Here is a 12,740-nt window from a genome sequence, read left to right as displayed (position 1 = left end):
ATGCTGGTGGTTGCCTTAGTAACTCTGAGATGTGGAGGTAAATGGTAGAGCGCTCTTCAAAGCCCATCATTTATTGTAAATCAGAGATTCGAAAATGGTGTTTATTGATCAGGAAATTCAAAAAGCTTTAATTGGGGAAGTTACAGATGAACTCCTTCCTTTTATTTCTGTCTCTCTGGTCTGTTTCTCTTCTACAAAGATTGCAGAGGGCTGAAGTTAATCCAATCTTCGGAAGCCCTGTCAGTTGTTAGAAGTCAGGTAAGGACCAGGAGCCGCCTGCTGGTGGAGAACAGTATCTGATTCAGAGCACGCGCTTTGACGCATACGTGCACTCGTGGCGTGGCGCCGCGTGCCTCGAGGCAGCGTGCACGTCCACAAACCCAGTAAAGCCGTAACATCTAGCTCTAAACGTCAGACTCTGCTCAGTGCCTTTGAACCAGTTGTCACTTAAGCTGAAAACATAGATTTGCACTCTTCTGACCCACACCTCTCGCACAATTCCTCGTTTGCTTTTTAGGTTCCACAGAAGGTTTTACACAGGGGAGGGCCTAGAAATGATTTTGTTAGCAGTGTGTACTGAACAAGCAAAGTGAATTATATTTAAACCAACCTTCAAAATAATGTTTGTTTTGAAACAGTCACTTGATCCGTACAAAATGGAGGGCCCTCCAATAATGTGAATTGATTACGAAATGTAAATCTTTAAAAAGGTTCACGAGAGCTGGCTAACTAAAGACAAATGCTGGAAGATGCACACACTGTGGCGACCTGGTTACTAAAGAACAAGTTACTTACCTTGGGTAGCGCCTTACCTAGTGGAGACTATATCTAGCCGCAGAGTCCTTACCTTTGAATTTCCCATGTGTCAGACTGGATCCGGAACCTTTTTTGAGCAGTGCCCCTGCGTGCCGGTAGGTGGCGTAGTTCGGCTCAGCATGCGTCGTCTGCGCTGGACTGACCTCATGATACCTATATTGGCACCCCCTAGCCCCAGGCATGCCGACGTTGGTTCTTTTCTCAAGCCTGAAGACCTCGGATAGAAGGGATGGCAGAAACAAGATGCACTGAGGGGCATGAATGGCGCACAGAAGTATCTAGCTGTGCTGAGTTTGTGAATGCTGGAATGAGTGCGTTGGAAATGCATGGGAGAGCAGCTCATTTTGAGGTCTTTATGATCTTGTATGAGGGGAACCTGTCATGTTGAGAGGCCTCTATCACCTGTTGACTTGTGCTGCGTTTACATCCCTTCGTGATGTCTTGACAAGTATGTTACAAACCCATGCCTCCTGTGTTCCCACGTTGTCCATCCTGCACATGCAGCCGGTGTCCGTCTCTCTGACCCTTTGCATCTTTTCCCCACAGCTCTATAAAAGGTTTGATATCACCGATGGACCCGCAGAGAGCATGGGCAGAGGCCGCGACTGGAACGTGGACCTGATCCCCAAATTCCTTATGGCAAACGGTGAGAATAATTTATCTCCATACCCCCACCCCCATCCGCTGCCCTCCCGCCCCCTAACCTAGCTTGCCCCCCTGTCTTTTATAGCAAAGGAGTTTCAAGAATGTTCCCATCACCTCTGGTCCTCGCGGCTCTGCTGAAAACTGTAAACATTGTTTAGGCTCAGCCTACCCCAGTGTTTTCCACCTGTGTGATCTCTTGTGTTTTAGAATGAGAGGGTTTGTGTAGTGTGGTGTGGCTGCTGACCCTGTGTGAGGCTGTCATGGCTGTGTGTGCTGGCTGGCTGCAGTGCGGTTATATGTACCATGCAGTGTCCTTGCAGAGGGCTGTCTATAATGTGCAGTGTGTTGAGTACTATAAATTGTGGTTGTGTGTGTCATTCCGTGACACTGCTAAGTGTCATGTGAGGTACAGTATGTGTATCTGAGGCTGAGCTGCACACCGTGCTCCCAGAGGGCTTTCATCGGTGTGTCCTGCAGCTGCACAGGGTTGTGTGTGCTCCGTGTAGTGCTATTGCAATGATGTTTATGTCGCGTAGTTTAACAGCCGGGCTTATGACTTATGTCTTGTGTGGCTAGAGCGCCACGTGTGCTGCAGTGGTTGACCCCAGTGTGTGTTTGTGTAGCCTTGCAGCAGAGAGCTGTGCATGTGCTGTTGATCTTTCTTATTTGTCATTCTTACTCTCCTCTGCCAACTGTACCTGCTCTCCTCTCCATTCATCCATCACCTCCTTTTTCTGCTTTTATTGATCTCTCCCCTGGCTCCCTGTTTACCTCCATCTCATTCATTGTTTCTCTCTTCACTTCTTCCCTTGCATCCTCAACACCCCTGTTTCACTCCCTATGTTAGCTAATAATCTTCCTTCTCCTTTCTTGCTTCTGTTCCTTGGTCTCCTCCACTTTCCTTCCATGCTCCCTCTTCTCACTTGTGGTCCTTGTTTCTAATCCTGTCTTTTTTTTCCCCTTTCCTTTCTTTTCTTCCTTTTCTTCTTCCCTTGATTTGCACCCATTCGTTCCCCCCATTTCTTGCTTCGCTTCATGGTTCTCTCCGTGTCGTTTCCATTCCAGGCCAGCTGGTGAAGATGCTGCTGTACACCGAGGTGACCCGTTACCTAGATTTCAAGGTTGTGGAGGGCAGCTTTGTCTACAAAGGAGGAAAGATCTACAAAGTGCCTTCCACTGAGACTGAGGCCTTGGCTTCCAGTGAGTACCATCTTACACGCTGCATCTTGTACTATCCTCCTGCACACTCACCAGTCCACCTCTTCCGCATTGGTCATCCTCCAAAGTCTGGGCTTGTCCTCTTTTTGTTGTAGGCCTCCCTTTTGTGCTCTCTTGTTACACCTATACTTTTTCCTCCGCACCCCCATGTTGTGGCTTGTACGAACATTCTTTTTCCTGCTTGTATGTCCCGCCCGTGCCCTTGCTCTGAGTGTTGGTCCTCCACCTCATGCTGCACTCATGTTCTGGGCCCTAAGCTCTAATATACTCTCTTATTTAGCCTGCATTATCATCGTACACCTTCCCCAGTCTTCACCAATACAGAATAGGTGCAGCAGGAGCAGCACAGATGGTATCAGTGCAAGCTGCCTTCCACACACAAAGCAGGTGCAGCAAAGGTAGCAGTGCAGCAAGCTTCGCTCGCACAAAAAGCAAGAACAGCAAAGGTAGCAGTGAAGCAAACTTCGCTCGCTCACAGAGTAGGTTCATCAAAGGTAGCAGTGGAGCAAGCTTCGTTCGCACAAAAAGCTAGAACAGCAAAGGTAGCAGTGAAGCAAACTTCGCTCGCTCACAGAGTAGGTTCAGCAAAGGTAGCAGTGCAGCAAGCTTCGCTCGCACAAAAAGCAAGAACAGCAAAGGTAGCAGTGAAGCAAACTTCGCTCGCTCACAGAGTAGGTTCATCAAAGGTAGCAGTGGAGCAAGCTTCGTTCGCACAAAAAGCTAGAACAGCAAAGGTAGCAGTGAAGCAAACTTCGCTCGCTCACAGAGTAGGTTCAGCAAAGGTAGCAGTGGAGCAAGCTTCGCTCGCACAAAAAGCAAGAACAGCAAAGGTAGCAGTGAAGCAAACTTCGCTCGCTCACAGAGTAGGTTCAGCAAAGGTAGCAGTGGAGCAAGCTTTGCCCGCACAAGAAGCAAGTACAGCAAAGGTAGCAGGGCGGCACGCTTTGCTCGCACAAACATCAATCAATCAATGCAAAATCAGGTATTATATACATGTCAATATAAAAATAATAAAAACAGTTATAACAATCACAGATAAGAAAACCAGTCACTAAAAACTGTTTAAAATTAATTTGCTAGTGTTGTGCTGCCGCCTGATCTTCCATAATTGAATTAAAAAAGATGCCACTGAGAGGCAAACCTTAGGATTGGGCAGAGACCCGACATTGTTTAAAATGGAGATTGCGCATCATAGGGTAAATAAATCTTTTGAGTGGATCCCTGTAAAATTTGCAGAAAGAGAAAATATGTAAATTTGACTGCGCAGAGGAACCATCGCAGGGGCAATGGGGTGAATCATTTATAGAATAGATTCCTGCAGGGTGTGCCAGCGTACTCGAGACAAAATGTAACCGGAATCTAATTAGAAAGAATCTGTATCGTGGGTTTGTCACAGTAAAAAGATACAACAGTGTCCCATCCAGATGCTTCGGACCTTCAAGGTATAGTTTTAGCAACACCTTTGCGCAGTTTCTTTCCAGTCTAGCATCTGCTCTTGGTTTAAGGAAGCGCGCTTTTAGCTCCCGTCTTGAGATGCTCGTACAATCCCTGGAGGTAACAAATAGACGCTCCGAGCCTACGGAGGAGAGAATAGATTTAATGTACAAAATACATGGTATCCTATGAGCATTATCCATGGATAGACAATCTTCAATTAGTTTTTGGGTAATCTGAATGGACTCTCTTCTCCAAATGGAATGCCACAAGATAATTGGGGCCACAGAGATTGTATCAGACAGATATGGGACCTGCAATTCTGTATGGGTGATAAAGTTAGAACAGCTCACGGGGAGGCCCATGGATGGTTTAAGCAATACCTACGAGGCCCATTGTTTCAATTTAGCATTTACACCCAGGCCTCCTGGGTTTATGGATAGCTCCTGTAGCGCAGTAAGACAAGAGCAAGAGAAAGGCGGTAAAAGAAGAAATCACCACTTTGTGCTGTTGCGGCATCGCCCTGTAGGCCGTTTGGTGGCGCATCCCTTCTGTCAGCCATTGCTCCTGTAGAGAGGTCGAACAGGAAGCTGCAGAAGCTCCTGCGCCAGATGTGCACCCATGCGTATTTCTATTTCTGAATGCGCATCTTCTTCAATTACGAAACTGGTCTGGCACAGTGTGTATAGTTGGCCAATGGCTTCTGGTTTGTTTTAGGCATTTAGCCCCATCTGGCTAAGGTCAACTGAGGCATGTGCACCTTCCTCACCCTGGAGCAGGCACGCAAGCGAGGGGCTCAGCATAAGCAGATAAGAAATGGGATGGGGGTGTCCTTGTATGGAGCACTGGAACTTCAACAAAGTGCAATTTTTAGTTTCTGTTGGGTCCAAGTTTGATGTACTAATCTGGAATGAAACATGTAGAATGATGTACATGTGATGAATTTTCTTACCCTCATGCATTCAGAGGGAAGGTTTACTTTCTTGATGACATGTACCCTGTACAGCTTAATTTGCTTGTTTGTGTGCTTCCTTCCTTCTCCTCCGTGGCTGTAAACACTAGACTCCTTCTCTTTGCAGATCTGATGGGCATGTTCGAGAAACGACGGTTCCGCAAGTTCCTTGTCTTCATCGCCAATTTTGACGAGAATGACCCTAAGACCTTCGAAGGCGTGGATCCCAAGGACACCACCATGAGAGATGTCTACAAAAAGTTTGACCTTGGCCAGGATGTGATGGACTTCACAGGGCATGCACTCGCCCTGTACAGGACTGACGAGTAAGTATCCCACGGCCAACTCGATACCCAACCCTCGGTGGCCAACGTGCGCAACATGAAAACACTTCCACTTAGGACCAAATCAAAGACAACATTTTGTAGTAGGAATGAGAGACATTTCTATAACTACTACCCTGTAGAATAATTTCCAATTAATACATTGTATTGTATTCTATTGTAACATTTATATACTCCTATATGGGGTCCGAAAGCACTTTCCTACATGGTTAGCATGCTACACCGTATAGGATGTGTTTTTGGAAAGCTGATGTCTTTGTTTTGTTTATTTGATGGGTCGCAGCATTAAGCAGTGGGTTGTCCTGTCTGATATATTTTATTAAACATTTATGGTCCTGCATATTCATACGTTAGAGGGAGAGATGGTGGGAAGATCTGCTGGTATGAACTTTATTACTTTATTACTAACATCCCATACTTGATTCATTTTGAGATGTCAAGAAGTGGTTATAGTACATAGATAGCTGGGGCCCAAAGTGGTGGACTAAATTGGAGTTCTCCTGCATCGCAGTGTTTGACTTGTGGTTTCAAGGTCTCGGTCCATGGTTGTTCCCAGGTTTCTTACCTCCCTTCGTGTTGGAGGAGCCTCAAGGTCCTTGGGCCGTACGGCGGTAGGCTGTTTTTTTTGCCATTGTCCATAAGTCAGGACCACTGTCTTTGCGATGTTGCGCTTTAAGTGGCTACTCATCATCTGTGCACGTAAGGCACAAAGGCAGTTGTCAGTTCTCAAGTTGTAGAGGTCTTATGGGTCATCCATTGTTAGAATGATTTGTGTATTATCTGCATAGTTGTAACAGGTCAAGTTAGTGCAACAAGTGGTTCCAAAGGCTGATTCTGTGCCTCTACCTGATCTGAATACAGATTGTTAGTTTGACATCAAGTCATTTTCCTCCACAAACTTTTAAAGTTAAGTAAACACTTCTTTTTCTAATATTTTACCTTGGAACAAGCCATTAGATACTGGTCTGTAGTTTTCCCAGGTCCCGTGGGTCAAGCTTTTTCTTTTTGATGATGGTTTTCAGCTTTGGTAGGAATGAACCTATTTCTAAGGAGTTGGTGCATAATCTCATAGATACCTTTTCCTGTTTACGTTGTGCAAAGGATATCTTTAAACATTTTTAGAGGTGCTAGGTTCTGATGCTCTTCTGGTGATGACAATATCGTGGAACTCTTTTTACGAGATGGTATTGAAAGTATTAAGTGGTGGAAGAATACTTTTGACCTCATTTATGGTGGTTGAGTCATATGTCCGGACAGTGCCAGTTGTGTTCTCCGTAAAGTAATATTCTAACTTTTTTAAATGTTTGAGATCAATTCAATGGAGATTTTGTTACAAAAAGCCTGTAGTTGTGATTTTACTTTGTTGTGGCGCTTTGGACTGTAGAATATTGCTAGAATCGTCAGCAGTGGCGTTTCTAGACCTCTGGCCGCCCGTGGCAGTACCTGCGTTTGCCTCCCTGCAACGGCCGAAGGGAGGAACGAGGGGGGGTAAGGGGTGCTGGCGATCCCTGCATTTGCTACCCCACAGCAGCTGCAGGTAAGGAAGACCGCGACGACCGCAGGGAAGTAAAACTCGTGCCCCCCCTTGCTGTGCCCTGATCTTCAGGGTTTGCTTACAAGGGCGCCATAATACAGTGGGCGTATTAAGTAATCCGGTATGCCAATCATAATTAGTTAATGTTAACAGGTTTAAAGAGAGACAGTAAGTGTAATGTAATCAATCTCCCATTACCCAGAATCAAAGTTACCAGCAAATCCAGTTCAGAAAATGGGAGGGCCATGCAAATAAAAGCAGATTTTTATGGGAACATTATTCCATGTGACACAATGTCAATTTGTTAACTATTTTTACTTATTTTAAGATGCATTTTCACTGCCTTTTGACTAAACACTTGATGTTTTTACAACTCTTAAAAAACTTTTTAATGGAGCCTTTGAGTTATAGAATGGTTTTTAGGTCTCGCCTACCGTTGCAGCTCGCATGCGATGCTCGCTCTGCGAGACTTATTGTGGTAGAGAAGATTTCAGAAGGGGACTTGAGGCCCCGTCTATCATTTTCATTGGCTGGCGTCATCGTTTATGCTAAACGGTGGCCTCCGATTGAAAATGAGGCTTCTTTGTTACTGCCCTGTCTCCTTTTGGGACGGCCCATCCGGACTGGATCGTTTGCTTAACGGCTGTCATGAGTCTGTTTTTTTTCTCTAAATGTGATTGTCACCCAGTGACGACATTCCAAACAGCACCGCGCACAGTCTACCCCGAAATAAAACGTCCGTGCTACTGTATTTTTCCTCACCCTAAATCTAATGTTTAGTTTAAACAGATTTCTGTGCTGATATACATACACCATCTCCCCCCTCTGCCTCCAGAGCACACTTGTCTGCCATCTCCCCCCTCTGCCAGCCGCTGAGGCTCCCTTCAACTCTTCAACCAGTCTCTGCTCAACACCAGAGTCTAGCCTTCCTTTGTTGTTTATTGAGGTCTCAAGACGCCCCTTCACAACCAAGGGGCTCCTTTCGTTTGGCCTTGCTGTAGTGATGTGCTAACAGTAAAAAGATGTGAGATCACCATCACTGCAGATATAGCTGTGAGATCACTATCACTGCAGATATTGGTGTGAGATCACCATCACCGCAGATATAGGTGTGAGATCACCATTACTTCAGATATAGGTGTGAGATCACTGCAGATATAAGTGTGAGACCACCGTCACTACAGATATTGGTGTGAGATCACTATCACTGCAGATATAGATGTGAGATCACCATCACTGCAGATATTGGTGTGAGATCACTGCAGATATAGGTGTGTGATCACCGTCACTGCAGATGATCACTATCACTGCAGATATAGGTGTGAGATCACTATCACTGCAGATATAGGTGTAAGATCACTATTACTGCAGATATAGGTGTGAGATCACTGTCACTGCAGATATAGGTGTGAGATCACCGTCACTGCAGATGATCACCATCACTGCAGATATAGGTGTGAGATCACTATCACTGCAGATATAGGTGTAAGGTCACTATTACTGTAAATATAGGTGTGAGATCACCGTCACTGCAGATATAGGTGTGAGATCACTATCATTGTAGATATAGGTGTGAGATCAATATAACTGCAGATATAGGTGTGAGCTATCACTGCAGATATAGATGTAAGATCAGCATCACTGCAGATATTGGTGTGGGATCACTATAACTGCAGATATTGGTGTGAAATCACTATCACTGCAGATATTGGTGTGAGATCACTATCACTGCAGATATAGGTGTGAGATCACTATCACTGCAGATATAGGTGTGAGATCACTATTACTGCAGATATAGATGTGAGATCACTATTACTGCAGATATAGATGTGAGATCACCGTCACTGCAGATATAGGTGTGAGATCACCGTCACTGCAGATATAGGTGTAGGTATGAGATCACTATCACTTCAGATATAGGTGTGAGATCACTATCACTGCAGATATAGGTGTGAGATCACTATCACTGCAGATTTTGGTGTGAGGTCACTATCACTGCAGATATTGGTGTGAGGTCACTATCACTGCAGATATAGGTGTGAGATCACTAACACTATCACTGCAGATATAGGTGTGAGATCACTGTCACTGCAGATATAGGTGTGAGATCACCGTCACTGCAGATATAGGTGTGAGATCACTATCACTGCAGATATACGTGTGAGATCACTATCACTGCAGATATAGGTGTGAGATCACTATTACTGCAGATATAGATGTGAGATCACTATTACTGCAGATATAGATGTGAGATCACCGTCACTGCAGATATAGGTGTGAGATCACCGTCACTGCAGATATAGGTGTAGGTATGAGATCACTATCACTTCAGATATAGGTGTGAGATCACTATCACTGCAGATATAGGTGTGAGATCACTATCACTGCAGATATTGGTGTGAGGTCACTATCACTGCAGATATTGGTGTGAGGTCACCATCACTGCAGATATAGGTGTGAGATCACTAACACTATCACTGCAGATATAGGTGTGAGATCACTGTCACTGCAGATATAGGTGTGAGATCACCGTCACTGCAGATATAGGTGTGAGATCACCATCACTGTAGATATTGGTGTGAGATCACCATCACTGCAGATATTGGTGTGAGACCACTCACTGCAGATATAGGTGTGAGATCACTATCACTGTAGATATAGGTGTGAGATCATTATTACTTCAGATATAGGTGTGAGATCACTATCACTGCAGATATAGGTGTGAGATCACCATTACTTCAGATATAGGTGTGAGATTGCTATCACTTCAGATATGGGTGTGAGATTAGCATTACTTCAGATATAGGTGTTAGATCAATATCACTGCAGATATAGGTGTGAGATCACTATCACTGCAAATATATAGAATACCTACGTGTTCGGTATACGAGAGTTTAAGCTATTGGCCTTGTAAATGACAATGCCTTTTATTTATGTTTTAAAAACAAAAATAAAAGGCATTGCCATTTACAATGTCAATAGCTCAAACTGGTGTAAATGCGAGACCTGTTGCATTGCAAATGCTTGTTTTACATCTGCCCACTGAGAGTTCTTTTTTTTGTACCTTGATCCAATAATGAGAAATGCTCCAATCAACTAATTTCATATAAGGGGATGTCGCTATTTTTACCTCTCCCATTGTTACCGTAGAGACAAGATTGTATTTAGACTCCCATCTAAAGGTCTGCCCAATGGGAGTGCTGGACTTTCATATAAATCAGTCACATCAACGTTTTTGTGATCTAGTATCCTATTGGTCACTCGGTGCCTTTCCTGATGCAAAGAGGGCTTCATAGCACTAGATGGAGGGTACCAAGGATATGTTGTTGATAAAGCAAATGCTTCTTGAATTTTGTCCTCAGCACTTGGTAAGGTAGAGTCATGTTCAGGAATTTCTTGGTGGACGTACACATATGTTAGGGCGTTGCTATCAAATGGCTAATGTTACTTTTACTTGCAAGCTTATTGAATTCCCTGGGCACCTGTAATTACAGCTATGACTTAGGTGTAGGCTAGCATTAAATTCAGTTTTATGGACGCGGGCATTTATAGTGAAGTCAACATTTGTTTGGAACGACTGATCGTGGATCTGGCACCCCTAGCAACGAGGGCAGGACTTCCTCCTTAGTTCCCAGAGTACCAGTTGAGTCACCAGACTATTTGCCGAGTTAAAGAGCATTCTGATCTTTTCATTGGCTGAAAGTTCAGGTGACCTTCCACCACATCACAATGTGCCGTTCCCTTGGCAACAGAAGTCCTGAACAGGTCCCACTAATATTCAGAGATACATTTAGGAAGCTGCAATGGCTCTTGGACCCACCTTCGACACCCCTGATCTGTAGTGCCTTGAAGTGGTGAACCATGTTACGAGTGAGGACGGGTTTCTTTTTGCTACTCCTGCAGATGCTGGTAGGCTGACACTCATCCCAGGATATTTGGCATAGGTCATGGCATTTTCCAAAGCGGCTTTATTGGATGAGTTTTGGTCAGGCTGCAGGTCCCTTCCCTTCAGTTGAAGCTCCTTTGCATTTGCCTAGAGTAGCACCAGTGCAGCACCTCATGAAAAGCTGGACATTGGCTTTTCTGCTTTGACATGTCTTACATGTACAGTGTCTTTCCACGCACTCCCCTGGCTGCCTCCTAATGCTGATCTTGAACGCACGGTCCCTTGAATTGATGATATAGGCTGATCCTTTGTCCCATTGTGAACCCACAGCTACCTGGACGAACCCTGCCTGGAGACCATCAACCGCATCAAGCTGTACAGCGAGTCCCTGGCCCGGTACGGCAAGAGCCCATACCTCTACCCGCTGTATGGACTCGGCGAGCTGCCCCAGGGCTTCGCAAGGTAAGGAGTCCCAGGACGGTGTGTGCTCTACCCACCCATATCACTTTCTTACATTAACTTTCAAGGGAGGTGGAAGGGCATGCATGCACTGCATGAACTGTAGCACAGTGTGCAAAATCTCTGAGAAGCCTGTTGTGTAGCATGAATGAAGGAATGAATGAATGAATGTGTGAGCTGCCTCATACCCAGCAATATGGTGTTGCTTTCCCCTCCTCTGAAATATTTTGCAGTGGAGGGTTTGCATTTGGGTTTGTGGCCAGAGATGCATTTTATGTTTATTGTTTCAGGTTTATTATGAGTCCCTACCCCAAAAGTGGAGCTACACTAATGCCTCTCCCTTTAGAATATGTATACATTTAAGAACCGCCCGGTTGATACCCTGTTTTCTCTCTCTCTCTCTCTCTTGTGCAGGCTGAGTGCTATCTATGGAGGAACCTACATGCTCAACAAGCCAGTGGATGAGATTGTGGTGGAAAATGGCAAGGTGGTGGGTGTCAAGTCGGAAGGGGAGGTAGGTAATGGCTTCAGCTGGTGCTTGTGCCCAGTCTGTGCTGGCAAAGGTTGAGGAAACAGTTGTAGCTTGAACTTGTGTCCTGCTGTTCCTAGCCTGCTCTGCATCTTCAGCGGGTCCTCTTGACCTCACGCACATAGCTCACTTTGCATCTGAGGCCAAGGTAAGGAAGGGCTTCCGGCCACGCTCAGTCCTTAGGCAGATGCCCCACTCTGCGTTTGATGTCTGCAAAAGAGGTAGGGTGTGGCTTTGTCTTGCACCCTTGCCCTTGGGTGCATTGTCAGTAGTGGCGGTAGAGAACAGCTTTACCAGTCAGAGGCCTGATTGACAATCTAGGCTGAGAACGTTTGACCCCAAGTGGGCAGAGAGCTTACAGGGTCTTTCATTGTCCACAGCCCCTAGTGTGCACTTGTCTCGCGAAGAATGTGGAGATGATTCCATGCTCGGGTCACTGGAGGCTTTCACCTCTGTATAGGCAGCCAGTGATAGGGTGGGCGATGGACGCCATGATGGACAGATCCAGGGCGATTACGTTAGCATTACTGAGATTTACAAATGGTGAAGACATATGATGGGAATTTGATGATTTTGTGCTCTCGGATGGGAGAGAATTAGTAAGGCGCTCAACATTCTGTGCCTTTTTACCTTCAGGCCTGTTAATGGGTAGGTCAGAGGGCCCAGCGTTCGCCCTGTAAGAATTGAACTAGTTTCAGAAGAATGACCGTGACATGAGGTTGTCACAGGTGTTAGGTTGACTTGGTGATGCCAGCTCCCTCCAGACCAGGAATAGCTCTTTGTTGGAGTTCTCAGTTTCCAAAATGCAGGCTGGGAAGAGAGTCTGTTTGATCTAGGGGTATGTATAGTCACAGTGGCCCTCCGCCATTCCATGTGGTTTGCAGTGGGTTAAAACTTTAGCCACTGTCTTTCGGGTGCTCTGC

At 45.4% G+C, this 12,740-nt stretch overlaps 1 protein-coding gene across 1 annotated transcript in view; it reads left to right on the top strand.

Moving 5' to 3' along the window:
* GDI1 (GDP dissociation inhibitor 1) overlaps nt 1-12,740 on the top strand; it is a 73,832-nt gene that overhangs the window by 41,134 nt on the left and 19,958 nt on the right. The window contains exons 3-7 of the mRNA XM_085629713.1: nt 1,363-1,462; nt 2,527-2,661; nt 5,193-5,391; nt 11,160-11,291; nt 11,703-11,802. Coding sequence (XP_085485839.1) covers nt 1,363-1,462; nt 2,527-2,661; nt 5,193-5,391; nt 11,160-11,291; nt 11,703-11,802 — 666 coding nt within the window. The remainder of the gene's footprint in view (nt 1-1,362; nt 1,463-2,526; nt 2,662-5,192; nt 5,392-11,159; nt 11,292-11,702; nt 11,803-12,740) is intronic.

This window comes from Triturus cristatus, chromosome 10 (assembly GCF_964204655.1).
Source record: "Triturus cristatus chromosome 10, aTriCri1.1, whole genome shotgun sequence".
Classification (NCBI taxonomy): Eukaryota; Metazoa; Chordata; class Amphibia; order Caudata; family Salamandridae; genus Triturus; species Triturus cristatus.
Note: the sequence above shows the minus strand (reverse complement) of the source record. Positions and strands in the feature narration are given on the sequence as shown.